At 43.0% G+C, this 12,800-nt stretch overlaps 1 protein-coding gene across 8 annotated transcripts in view; it reads right to left on the bottom strand.

Moving 5' to 3' along the window:
* CDC42BPA (CDC42 binding protein kinase alpha) overlaps nucleotides 1–12,800 on the bottom strand; it is a 275,310-nt gene that overhangs the window by 165,732 nt on the left and 96,778 nt on the right. For all 8 annotated transcript variants that reach the window (XM_068232799.1, XM_068232801.1, XM_068232798.1 and 5 more), the window contains exons 2-3: nucleotides 9,588–9,679; nucleotides 993–1,076 (exon numbers count right to left, since the gene is read on the bottom strand). In XM_068232799.1, coding sequence (XP_068088900.1) covers nucleotides 993–1,076; nucleotides 9,588–9,679 — 176 coding nt within the window. The remainder of the gene's footprint in view (nucleotides 1–992; nucleotides 1,077–9,587; nucleotides 9,680–12,800) is intronic.

The raw sequence follows: 12,800 nt of genomic DNA, 5'->3' as shown, positions 1-12,800 counted from the left end.
GACGATGTGTGATGGACTTCGCTGAAGGAGCAGTAGGCTGAGGTGGCTGTCTGATGTACAGGAAAAGCCACAGAGGCCATGATGTTAAGGCGGAACTCTGACTTCATGTATGTCTTTAGGTTGTCACAGTCTGGATGGGACGTCATCCTCCCTCTCCGACATGCATTGACGTGGGTTTTTAAACGGAAATGCAAACGCATGGAAAACCGCAAGACTAAAACGCTTGCGATCTTCCTATTAATTACATTAACGATAAATTGCGTGCGTGCGGCGAGCGAATTCTGATGCTTCTTTTGTGCAGCTTTTTCCGCACAACAAACCGCACAGAATTCCAGACAAGTGGAAACAAGCTCATTTATATATAATGGGTTATGCGAATCTGCATGTAGAAATAGCATGAAGATTCGCAGTAGTGGAAACGGGCCCTCAAGGACAACTGAAGTGAGCAGAATATGGACGCTGCCATATTTATTTCCTTTTAAACAATGCAAGTTGTCTGGCAGCCCTGCTGATCTAATTGGCTGCAGTAGTGTCTGAATCCCACCAGAAACAAGCATGCAGCTAATCTTGCTAGATTTGACAAAAATGTCAGAAACCCCTGATCTGCTGCATGCTTGTTCAGGGGCTATGGCTAACAGTATTAGAGGTAGAGGATCAGCAGGGCTGCCAGGCAACTGTTATTGCTGAAAAAGAAATAAATTAGGCAGCCTCCATATCCCTCGCTTCAGTTGTCCTTTAAATCACCAGCTGGGATAACCACAACCAAGTGGTGGTCAGCACAATCAAAATTAGTCGATGCAAATATTACACAACTTTATGCAGCTTGGGAATGGACCAATCAAATGTGAGGGATGCACTTGAATGCTCCATTTTCAAGCTGCATAGTTTGTCATCACTTTGGAATGATCAGCATTACACAATCATCCCTTGCTACAGCAGGCAGAAAACGTTTTGTATTGTCACAAAAAGTTTACTCTGCATCAGACTCTCACCTCGGCTCTCTTCAGCATCTCCCATTTGTTCAGGATCTTCATGGCAAACACCTTATCCGTATGCTTCAGCTTCACCACTGCGACCTGCGGGAAACATGGACAAACGCTGAGTGACAAAAGCTACAAGCATCCCAGTGCTGCCCCCTGCTGGCAGGGCAAAACATTGCAGACACACATACCTTACATACTGTATACAGGGATACTGTACTGAAAATGTGCTCACAGATGGTAGTATGCCACTGGTCATCTCTCAGCAGAGCTAACGGCTAGGGATGGTTAAAGAGATGCATATATATCTTGCTTGCATGCAAATTGTATGCAACTTAGAACTGGGCCAATGAATTATTGACCCAACTCCAACTTGCATACAATTTATAACAAGTTCGTGAGATGGAAATCTCATTAAACAATGCTATGGATGACCAGGAGGGATCCCCCTCTACACATGATCACTTCCACCCAATGAGCCTCATAACAGCCATTCATTTTCTGAGAACAGCAGAAATGGACTACTCCAAAACCTGACAGTTTTGTCAGATTTCTATTACCTACTGTAAGTGACAGCAGCATAGGAGAAGTCATTTGCAGCTTATTTTAATCTCGGAGAAATGAATTTTCTACAGTTGTGTTCAAAATTATTCAACCCCCACTGAAATTGAGTGTTTTGGCCAGTTTGACATCGACTTTGATCATTTCAGTCATCTTGTTTACAATTAAATCAAAGAGGCACTTGTAAGTCAGACAAATATAACTTAACATTTATAATGAAATAACCACAAATGTCTTTTCTGTGCTCACATCATTACTAGTTTTATTCAACCCCCAATTGACATTCATTCTTAGTACAACAACCTTTTCCAGTTATAACAGCTTTTAAACGTGAAGCATAGCTTGACACAAGTGTCTTGCAGCGATCTACGGGTATCTTAGCCCATTCTTCATGGGCGGTTAGTTGTGGGGCGGCAACAGCAAGCGATATTGGGACAAACGCAAAGAAACCGCCGACGCTGCCCTCCCCAGTGTATTAATGTGCCCCCATGTGTGCATTTATCTATTACCGGTCCTGTGTCGCCCTCCACATGGTGACCACTCATCTTTGGAATTCTGATGCTCGATTAGCGCTATACACGCCGCCGGTGTACAGTACATAGAGCGTGACATCACAGACCAGATACACCAGCGGAGTTTATAGAGCTAACAGAGAAGCGAGATTCCCAAGATGAATAGACACAACGTGAAGAGCGACACAGGACAGGTAATGTATAAACACACGGGGGGGGGGGGGGGGTTGATTTATACTCTGGGGGAACCAGCAGCGAGTTGGCAGAATCTGCTGATTTCCCAGAGATTTCATGCTGAAATTGATCGAGAATCTGCCTGCTGTGTATGGGCAGCCACCAGATCCCTCTCTAATCAGATTAGATCAGGAATAGCGATGTCTCTTGGTCGAATCTGCCCATCACAGCTAGATGTATATCCACCTATAGTAAGCCAGTCTGGAATCATGGCTCTCACCACTGCGTGATCATGTCTGCATCTGTCCTGGAAGGGTTGCTCTATAACTCCGTTTAATTAAATCCCATTGACATTCTTCTTGCGGTCCGTTCCCGCATATGTATTTATAGCAATGGCTATTAAGGATCCTGGAACAGTCTAAGTCATAAAAACTAATTTTATTCTGGGAGAATTATTTCAGACGCCCACTTCCCATTTTATTTTTGCTTAGCTATGTGCAGATGTGGAATTTGCTTCCACAGACTACTGGAGTACTTCAGCTAATATAATGAAATTAAATTGGGCAGCATCCAAAATAACTTGCTCACATGCGCCCGTCCCGAACTTAAAGAAAACCTGTACTGAAAATAAAAGTCAAAATAAGCCTACACAAGTCATACTTACCTTCCATGTAGTCTACTCCTCAGTGTCTTTCTCCTGTCCCGCATCCTGTTTGTTCACTATGATCAAGGGAATTTTCCGTCCTCCATTTTGAAAATAGCCATTACCCATAACAGCTTTCTGGTCAGCACACAGTTAAACTGTAACATCGCCCACTTGAGCCATAGGGAAACATGGCCATTACCTGGTACATCCGTTTTCCTCTCAGCTATAACTGACAGCAACTGATATTTTACTGACAGCAACTGATATATTTCAGATCTGACAAAATATTGTCAGAACTGGATGGAATTATTGTCAGAAGAAAATGGTGAGTTTCTGAGAGGAACTGATGGCAAGGTAACTCTGTAATGTTCATTTGAAGTTACCTCATGTATTTATTTTAAATATTTTTACTCAGTACAGGTTCTCTTTAAAGCCTATCCACATCTTAAAGTGGACCTGAACTCTTGCACAGGACAGAAGAAATACAGAGAAATGCTCCCTGTAGGCATTTAAGAGTTTAGCCTGTCTGATTCCCTCTCATCCATGAATAATCACCGCTGTAATTTGATCTCTCAGATGTGTCACCTGGCTACCTGGGCAGAGCTGCAAATTTGTAAACAGGATGTTAACCCTATGTCTGCTTCCAAGAAAGCAGGAAGTAGATGCTGCAGGATTTATTAATAATCTTATCTCTCTTCTCAACCACTTCCTGGAAGCCTGGACAGGAGTACTTTGTTTTGGTGCGCATGCACACACCTTACTCACGCCATTCAAGACAGCCAGGACCACGCCCAAAAGTAACTTTTTTACCAAATAGTATTTGTAAATAAATTGGGGGGGGGGGGGGTGCTGGAACAGTGGGCTGTAGTTGGATCCGGGAAGCCTCTGGGCTATCCAGTGTTACCCCCCCCCCCACCGTTAATCAGACGCCCAAGCGGTGATCTGGGCACCAGATGCAACTAGAAGCTATTGGTCATTTGGGGACAAGGTATCAAGGTTTTACCTGGGTCTGCAAACATATGAAGCTAAAGGTGGCCACACACAATACAATGTTTTAAATATCTGTTCAATTCGAGAATTGCAATCAATTTTTTTCTGACTGAAAATTTCAAAAATCTGACCAATGTACCACACACGTTCAATTTCTCCCCAATTATGATAAAAATGATTGGAAACAGAGAAATTGCTAGGGTGTGTATATTAATACATTGACAATCTAACACACACCATACAATCGTTAGAAAAATTTAAAGCATTCCAGATCAATAAAAAAAAAAAATTGGAAGAAAACGGGAAATCCGATCGGATTTTTCAGTCGACTGAAAAAAAAAGCTTTCGATCTTTTCGGCAGATCTGATCATATTTATCAAATTGCCGTAAATTCGGAATCATTTTATAGTATCGTGTGTGGCTACCTTTAAGGAATTTAAAGGGAACCTGAGGTGAGAGAAATATGGAGGCCGACGTTTATTTCCTTTTAAATAATGCACATTGCCTGGCTGTCCTGCTGATCCCCTACCTCTAATACTTTAAGCCATAGCCCCTGAACAAGCATGCAGATCAGTCTATGACAAATCTGACAAGATAAGCTGCATGCTTGTTTCAGACACTACTGATGCATTAAAGATCAGCAGGGCTGCCAGGCAACTGGTATTGTTCAAAAGGAAATAAATATGGCAGCCACCTTACCCCCCTCACTTCCAGTGTCCTGACTGTCAACTATAAAGGAGGGATCTGACTCTACGATGATGAATGATCAGAGCTTTAGGCCCCTCCTACAGTAAAGGGGCCAATACATCTAGCGATTGTGGTGGAATTTAGGCCTGAGTGCTGCAAGCAGCTCACATATTATTGGTTATCCTGGTGTGATCCGTGCGGTGGGTGAAGGGTTAATCCCGAGGGCAGGACGCGCATCCACCAGCATCCGCGCTCTGAGCAGTCAAATCCTAATGAGCCTGAGATACCAGCAACCAGATCTGCGGGAGACAAAGGCCGAGTGTAACAAATATAGTTCATCTAATGACACCATGGTGTTCCCTCCATCATCACACGTCTGGAGGACTCTGCTCCTCTGCAGACTGCGGCCTCAGCCAGAGGAATGTGGGAAATCACCAGTGCCTGGAGGGGGCGGAGTCTAGCCACGGCTGAGCGTGACGCTGAGGCTGAACAACCAACGCAGCTATTTACATGGCGCACACCAACCATGATGCTGCACAGCAGCCAGTAAAGGGAACTGGTCCGAAAGATAGGGAGGGTGATGATATGCGGGTCTCTGATGCACTCGATGAACAAAACCCTTAGGGCCCATTCACACTTGTGCGCTTTACAAGCGATTTCAGCATCGCTGAAAAACGCTTGTACAACGAAAAGTATATGGAAGTGTTCTCATCTAAACGATTTGCTGAAATGCAAACGCTTTGCCTGCAGTATTTTCTGAGCGCTTCTGAGCGATTGGCGTTTCAATGTCAAGTATAGGAGCACTGTTAAATCGCTCAGAAAGCGTTGGCCAGTTTTTCCAGCGATTTTACCCATCAAACCTTGCAGTGTACCCACAAAACACCTCTTTTTCCTGTGCAGATGTCATTTCCTGTTTATGGAAGACAGACACAGTTTATTGAACTAGAAATCGCAAAATGCTAATCGCTGAAAAAGCGCTTTCTATACAGTTGGGGGGGGGGGGGGGAAATCGCTGGAAAATCTCTAGGAAAAAATGCTGGATAACTCCAGAAAAATCACTCCGTGTTTGTGATTGCATTTAGCGATTTCTAGTGTGAATGGGCCCTTAGTGGTTATGCAGTATACTTGCATTATTTATTTTAGCACCTTTACAAACATGTCACCCCATGTACAGTATAAGCGGTCACTCTGTGCCTATACTGATAGTACACTAGCTGCAGTGTGTGCTGATCCCTGTTGCCTTCAGTAAGTACAGTATAGGTGTTGCTTAGTGCCTATAAGGACAGTAAGCTTGCTGAATAATGTTCTGATATCTGCTACCTTCAGTTTTTGCAGTTTAAGCCGGTACTCTGCCCCTATACTTAAAGTAATCTAGCTGCAGTGTGTCCTGATTTGTGCTACTTCCAGTGTGTACAGTATAAGCCATTACTCTTTGCCTGTATGATAGTAAACTAGATGCAGTGTGTGTTGATCTCTGCTACCTCCAGTATGTACAGTACAAGTTGTTACTCTGTGCCTATACTGATAGTAAACTACCTGTAGTGTGTGCTGATCTCTGCTACCACCAGTATGTACATGTTAACTGATTATAATAAGCAGTAACTAACAGCCATTCCGTAAAGTGGAAATGCAAAGGAGCCACACTGTATAACTATTCACCCCATTGGTACCGAGACATAAAAAAAAACCCATGAGATGGAACAGCAGGACACATTCAGAGGTTTCCCCGTAACCCTTTAGCTTTAAACATGTAAACATAATAGAGAGTCAGAGGGACTAGAAGAGGTAAAGGGACACCAGGGATGCCTTTTACGCTTGTACGCTGCCATAAGCAGCAACTTGCAAGGAACAGCTCGTTTTAAAGGGAACCTGAAGTGAGAGGGCTAAGGAGGCTGCCATATTTATTTCCTTTTAAACAATTCCAGTTGCCTGGCAGTCCTGCTGTTGATCCTCTGCCTCTTGCCCATAGCCGTTGCCCCTGAACAAGCATGTAGATAAGAGGTTTCTGACTGAAGTCTGACTGCATTTTCGCATTTGCTTGTTTTAGGTGTGTGATCAAGACACTACTGCAGTCAAAGAGATCAACAGGACGCCGCGCAACTGTTACGGTTTAGTAGGAAATAAATATGGCAGCCTCCATATGCTTCTCGCTTCAGTTGTACTTTACATTTATTCTAATTCATTTTTGTTTGTCCTGCACAATGTCTGAATGGTGCTCAGACTGTCTTTAGTCTGCATCATGACTAAAGCCTGTTTTATGCTGGGAACCCCCACGATGCAATTTCCTGTCCAATTTTTTTTTCCCCGATAACTCTTCAAAATCGATCCCTTTATCAATCAGAAACAGATCGGACAGGTTGTGTGTTCCGAACATCACAGGGAACCTTAACTGTAAAAAAAAAATGAGTTTTACTTACCTGGGGCATGTACCAGCCCCCTGCAGCCATCCTGTGCCCTCGCAGTCACTCATGGCTCCTCTGGTCCCCCGCTGCCAGCTAGTTTCATTTTTGTCGACTAGTCGGCCGGCGGGCATGCGTACTTTTTTACGCATCCCTGCTGGTGCAAGAAGCTATTGCAGACATCAACAAGTACATTTTTACATGTTACGGGTGTAATGTGTAAAATACACATTACACCCGTAACGCGTAAAAATGTACTTGTTAATGTCTGCAATAGCTTCCTACGCATGGCGGCTGGCCGACTCCCAGTCAGCAAAAACGAAACTAGCTGGCAGCGGGGGACCAGAGGAGCCATGAGTGACTAAGGACACAGGATGGCTGCAGGGGGCTGGTACATGCCCCAGGTAAGTAAAACTGAGTTAAGGTTCCCTTTAAGGTAGCCAGAAATCTAGCGATTCTGATTCAATCGACAAAGCAATCGACTTTATTAAGCGATCGACTTCAATATTGTGGATCTAAAGTCAACTGACTAGTAGCCCACACAGTACAAGCGATATCCTATGTGATTCAGCTTCACATTCGATCTGACCGATGTTGTGTCTCTATGCTCTGAATGCAAAAATCGATTCAGAGTCGAACAAATGATATGCGAAGAGTAGCCGATTCTTTTGCGATTGATCAATATCTTGCATCCTGCTGGATCAACTAATCTGGTCGATTGAACATGGTATCAGATTGGGCATACTGGAACACACTCGATACTTTCTCAATTCTATAAAATGGTCGAATAAAATGGTTGATCATAAAGCCAAATCGCTAGATGTATGGCCACCTTAATGCATAGTCCACACGGTACAATTTTCCGTCAGATTGACGGATGTATTAGATCATTTCCGACCGGTCCGATCTGATTGCAATCCATTTTGGGTACTTAACCCAAAATCGATCGGAAACAATTTGAAAGTCTACACATGATGCAATTTTTTAATCAGATCACAAGTCGATCTGATGGAAAATTGTATCGTGTGTATGAGGCTTTAAAGAGACACTGAAGCGAAAAAAAATGATGATATTATGATTTGTATGTGTAGTACAGCTAAGAAATAAAACATTAAGATCAGATACATCAGTGTAATTGTTTCCAGTACAGGAAGAGTTAAGAAACTCCAGTTGTTATCTCTATGCAAAAAAGCCATTAAGCTCTACGACTTTCAAAGTCGTGGAGAGGGCTGTTTTCTGACTTTTATTATCTCAACTGTAAGTGAACTGCCTACTTTTTCTCTGCCAACGGAGAGGTCATTAGTTCACACACTACTCTGAAAGAATCATTTTGAATGCTGAGTGTTGTGTAATCTGCACATATTATAGAATGATGCAATGTTAGAAAAAACACTATATACCTGAAAATAAAAATATGAGAATATTTTCTTTGCTGCTAATCTTCTAGTAATTATTCATAGTACACAACCAATTCATTATATCATATATTTTTTTTCGCTTCAGTGTCTCTTTAAGTCTCATACACACCATACAATTTCCCGTCAGATAGATGGGTTGAATAGATCATTTCCGACAGGTTCGATCCGATCGTTTTTCTGATCGATTTGCATAGAAGTGATCAGAAAATCGATCGGATCTGTCAGAAATTGTTTGTCGACCCATCTACGTGATGGAAAATTGCATGGTGTGTACCAGGCATTATGCTGGGAATACACGGCTCGATTCTGGGCCATTTAGATGGCTCGCTAGATAAGTTCCGATATCTCCGATCTCCCGCCCAATCGTTTCGCCGCTCGATTCTGCATCGAGGACAACGAGAAAAGATAAGGAAAACGAGTGAAGGCTATCGCCTGTGGAATCGATCGAGCGGGAGAAACGAGCGGCAAAATCAAGCCGTGTATGCCAAGCATTAGAGAAACTGTCAGCTTATCTGACAGATCAAAAGAAAACAAAACAATAGAGTCAACAAAGTGAACAATAGACTCTGCCTGTGAGAACTTGCATATGTTACACTGGGTACACACTATGAGATTTTCTGACAGATTATTTCCAACATGTCCAATCTGATTTCCGATCAATTTTCTGATCACTTCTATGGAAAATCAATCAGAAAAACAATCGGAAATCAGATCGGACATGTTGGAAATAATTGATCTGGCAGGATATCTGCCAGAAAAATCTCACTGTGGCCTCAATTCACGGAGCTTTATCAAACACTTTATCAAACGTTTGATAATTTACCTCATGGGTAAAATCTAATTTTGAATTCACTAAGGTGTTATAGATTTATCGAATGTTTTATCGATGAAATGATCAATAAATCTATAACACCTTAGTGAATTCAAAATTAGATTTTACCCATGAGGTAAATTATCAAACGTTTGATAAAGTGATTGATAAAGCTCCGTGAATTGAGGCCACGTGTGTACTAGGCATTCGAATCACAGCAGGAGCTGCAGAAACGCCTTTTGCAAGGTCAGGCAAACTTTTCACGGGTGGAAAAAAAAAAACAGTTTTTAGGAACCAGGGAAGATTATGAGAGAGGGCAAAACGGATTTGGAAATGAACTGCAGTAACTGATACATAATGATTTGGGGATACTTTTATATTAAATGCCTTGTGAATTGATGGATCTTACCTCTCCGAATGCTCCTCTTCCTATCACTTTTAGGATTTCAAAGTCTTCTTTATGTAGCCTCAGTTGTTTCACTTTATGGGCAAATGGTTTGGCTGGAAGAGAGAAAATAAAAAAGTCAACATTAGTGTGATTGGGATAGTCTCACCCTCTGCACCTTTCCCCAGAACACAGATACAACAGATCAGGATAGTCGCACCCTCTGCACCTTTCTCCAGGACACAGATACAACAGATCAGGATAGTGCCTCCCTCTGCACCTTTCTCCAGAATACAGATACATCAGATCAGGATAGTCACACCCTCTGCACCTTTCCCCAGGACACAGATACAACAGATCAGGATAGTCGCACACTCTGCACCTTTTCCCAGAATACAGATACAACAGATCAGGATAGTGCCTCCCTCTGCACCTTTCCCCAGAGCACAGATACAACAGATCAGGATAGTGCCTCCCTCTGCACCTTTCTCCAGAATACAGATACATCAGATCAGGATAGTCACACCCTCTGCACCTTTCCCCAGGACACAGATACAACAGATCAGGATAGTCACACCCTCTGCACCTTTTCCCAGAATACAGATACAACAGATCAGGATAGTCACACCCTCTGCACCTTTTCCCAGAATACAGATACAACAGATCAGGATAGTGCCTCCCTCTGCACCTTTCTCCAGAATACAGATACATCAGATCAGGATAGTCACACCCTCTGCACCTTTCCCCAGGACACAGATATAACAGATCAGGATAGTCACATCCTCTGCACCTCTCCCCAGAATACAGATACAACAGATCAGGATAGTCGCACTCTCTGCACCTCTCCCCAGAGTACACATACAACAGATCAGGATAGTCGCACCCTCTGCACCTTTCCCCAGAATACACATACAACAGATCAGGATAGTCGCAGCCTCTGCACTTTCCCCAGATACAACAGATCAGGATAGTCGCACCCTCTGCACCTTTCCCCAGAACACAGATACAACAGATCGGGATAGTCGCACCCTCTGCACCTTTCCCCAGAACACAGATACAACAGATAAGGATAGTCACACCCTCTGCACCTTTCCCCAGAACACAGATACAACAGATCGGGATAGTAACGCTCTCTGCAGCTTTCCCCAGAACAGATATGGCAGGACAAGTGATCAGGATGCAGATACTTCCCTGGTTACAAACACTTGAGTTACATAGATAATAGGATAACAGAGGCGCCAACAGGATAAAAAACACTAAAAGAACTTAAAAACCCATCTTGGTAATATAGGAGGTAGTGGTGGACTTACCTCCTCCAAGCAGAACATACGACTGTGGATTTTCAGTCAAAAAATTTTATTGGATACTCCAAATAAAGTGCAACGCGTTTCGTGGGGTACAAACCCGCTTCATCAGGCAATAACTGATAGGAGTAAACAGCATCTGCCAGTATCATCAACGCTGAGCGCCTCTGATACAAAGTACAAAATGTACTGTACAGATTGTTATTACAAGTTGCAGTACTGTATAAAAACTGTTGTCAGTTGTTTACAGCACATTAAAGCTCAGTTCATGCTACGACTCATAACAGTCCATTTTTTCTTTTAAATGAAAATGACCCCAACGGACATGTCATCAGATCCTATGCTTCTGTCCAGTGTCTGCTCTGTCCATCGCATTGACGGAATCCAAACTCACTGCCTGCATGATAATCATAGACACCATAGAAAGATGAATGACAGCGCTCCTCCTATTAGCCGCTCACCGGACAAAAAAGTTGGAAGTCCGGTGAGCGGCTAATATACTGGGAAGTTGGATTTGTGGTTTTAGCACTGATTGATCACGTGTGCTGCACTCATTGTCACTGGGAGAAACGAGATTTTATGTATATATACAGTAATGCACTATGTGGAGCATGTTTTAATTTTTTGCAGGTATTGAATTGAGCCACATGAGAGGAGCGCTGTCATTCATCTTTCTATGAACTTTGCTGAACCTATTGATAGCGAACACTCTTATCGAGACTTGTTAGAACATTTGAACTGATTGGTTTGGGGCAGGCGCAGTTTGTTTGTTAAGGTAAAGAATCATAGACACCAGACAGACGTAGGACATGCTGTGATGTCAATGCTATATGTGACACGTCTGACGCAAGAGAAATGTCTGGATAGGGATGTGTGAGCATAGTTTAGCGAGATGAGAAACTGCTACAGCTCATATTCAAAGCGGGAGCTGCAGCAGAGAGGGTCAAGTTACTTGTACTCTTGTACTCCACCTTCCCGATACTTCTTGCATTACGGCCAGAACCTCCGCTATGAAGGAGGAAGTGTCAGAAGGACGGAGTGTGGCGCCCTCCACCGACATGTGCAGGTACAGTTCCTCTTCTCACAGAACTCTGCCTACTCATCTCTATGTCTGAACAGTTGCTCCATGGGTGTTCCATTCCATAGATGGTGATGGTGACCATGTATGCACCATCCGCTGCACTGAACCCTGTAGTATGGACCCAGCCTAAAGAGCACATTAAAAACAAACAAAAAAGTGGTCAATTTGTCTGGTCAGTTTTCCAGAAAATTGAATGGTTAGGGGAGATTGTAAATGTCTTGATTTATACAGGTGAAACTTGAAAAATTAGAATATCGTGCAAAAGTCCATGTATTTCAGTAATTCAACTTAAAAGGTGAAACTAATATATGTATTAGGAACCCATCGCAGGTGGTTTGGGTTAATTAGCTGATTAGAGTTTGACATATTAAGGCCTGGAACCCACTAGGGGCGCTTTGTGATATGAAAATCTCTTGCTAATGTCATGCTATGGGTGTGATCCCACTTGAGCGATGTGATTTTATAAAAGTTCCCCATAGCATTGCATTAGCAAGAGCTTTACAAATCACTAGTGCTTAGAAAAGGCTGCTACTGGGTTTGAGCCGGGCTGTGGAGTCGGTACAAAAAAACTCATCCGACTCCTCAGTTTATGAAACCACAGACACCAGGTACCCAAAATGGTTCCAACTCCCGACTCCTTGGTCTAATTCTTACCAGGGTTGTGGATTTGGTACAAAAATCATCGACTCAGACTCCTCAGTTTATGAAACCTCCGACTCCAAGTACCCAAAACTGCTCCGACTCCACAGCCCTGGGTTTGAGCCCTGAGCCTGGTATATTAAACATTTTCACAATATTCTAATAGTTTGAGATTTTGAGGTTCCCATAAGCTGTAAGCCATAGTCCTCAACA

This window comes from Hyperolius riggenbachi, chromosome 4, assembly GCF_040937935.1.
Source record: "Hyperolius riggenbachi isolate aHypRig1 chromosome 4, aHypRig1.pri, whole genome shotgun sequence".
Taxonomy (NCBI): domain Eukaryota; kingdom Metazoa; phylum Chordata; class Amphibia; order Anura; family Hyperoliidae; genus Hyperolius; species Hyperolius riggenbachi.
This window is presented reverse-complemented; position numbering and strand designations above follow the sequence as displayed.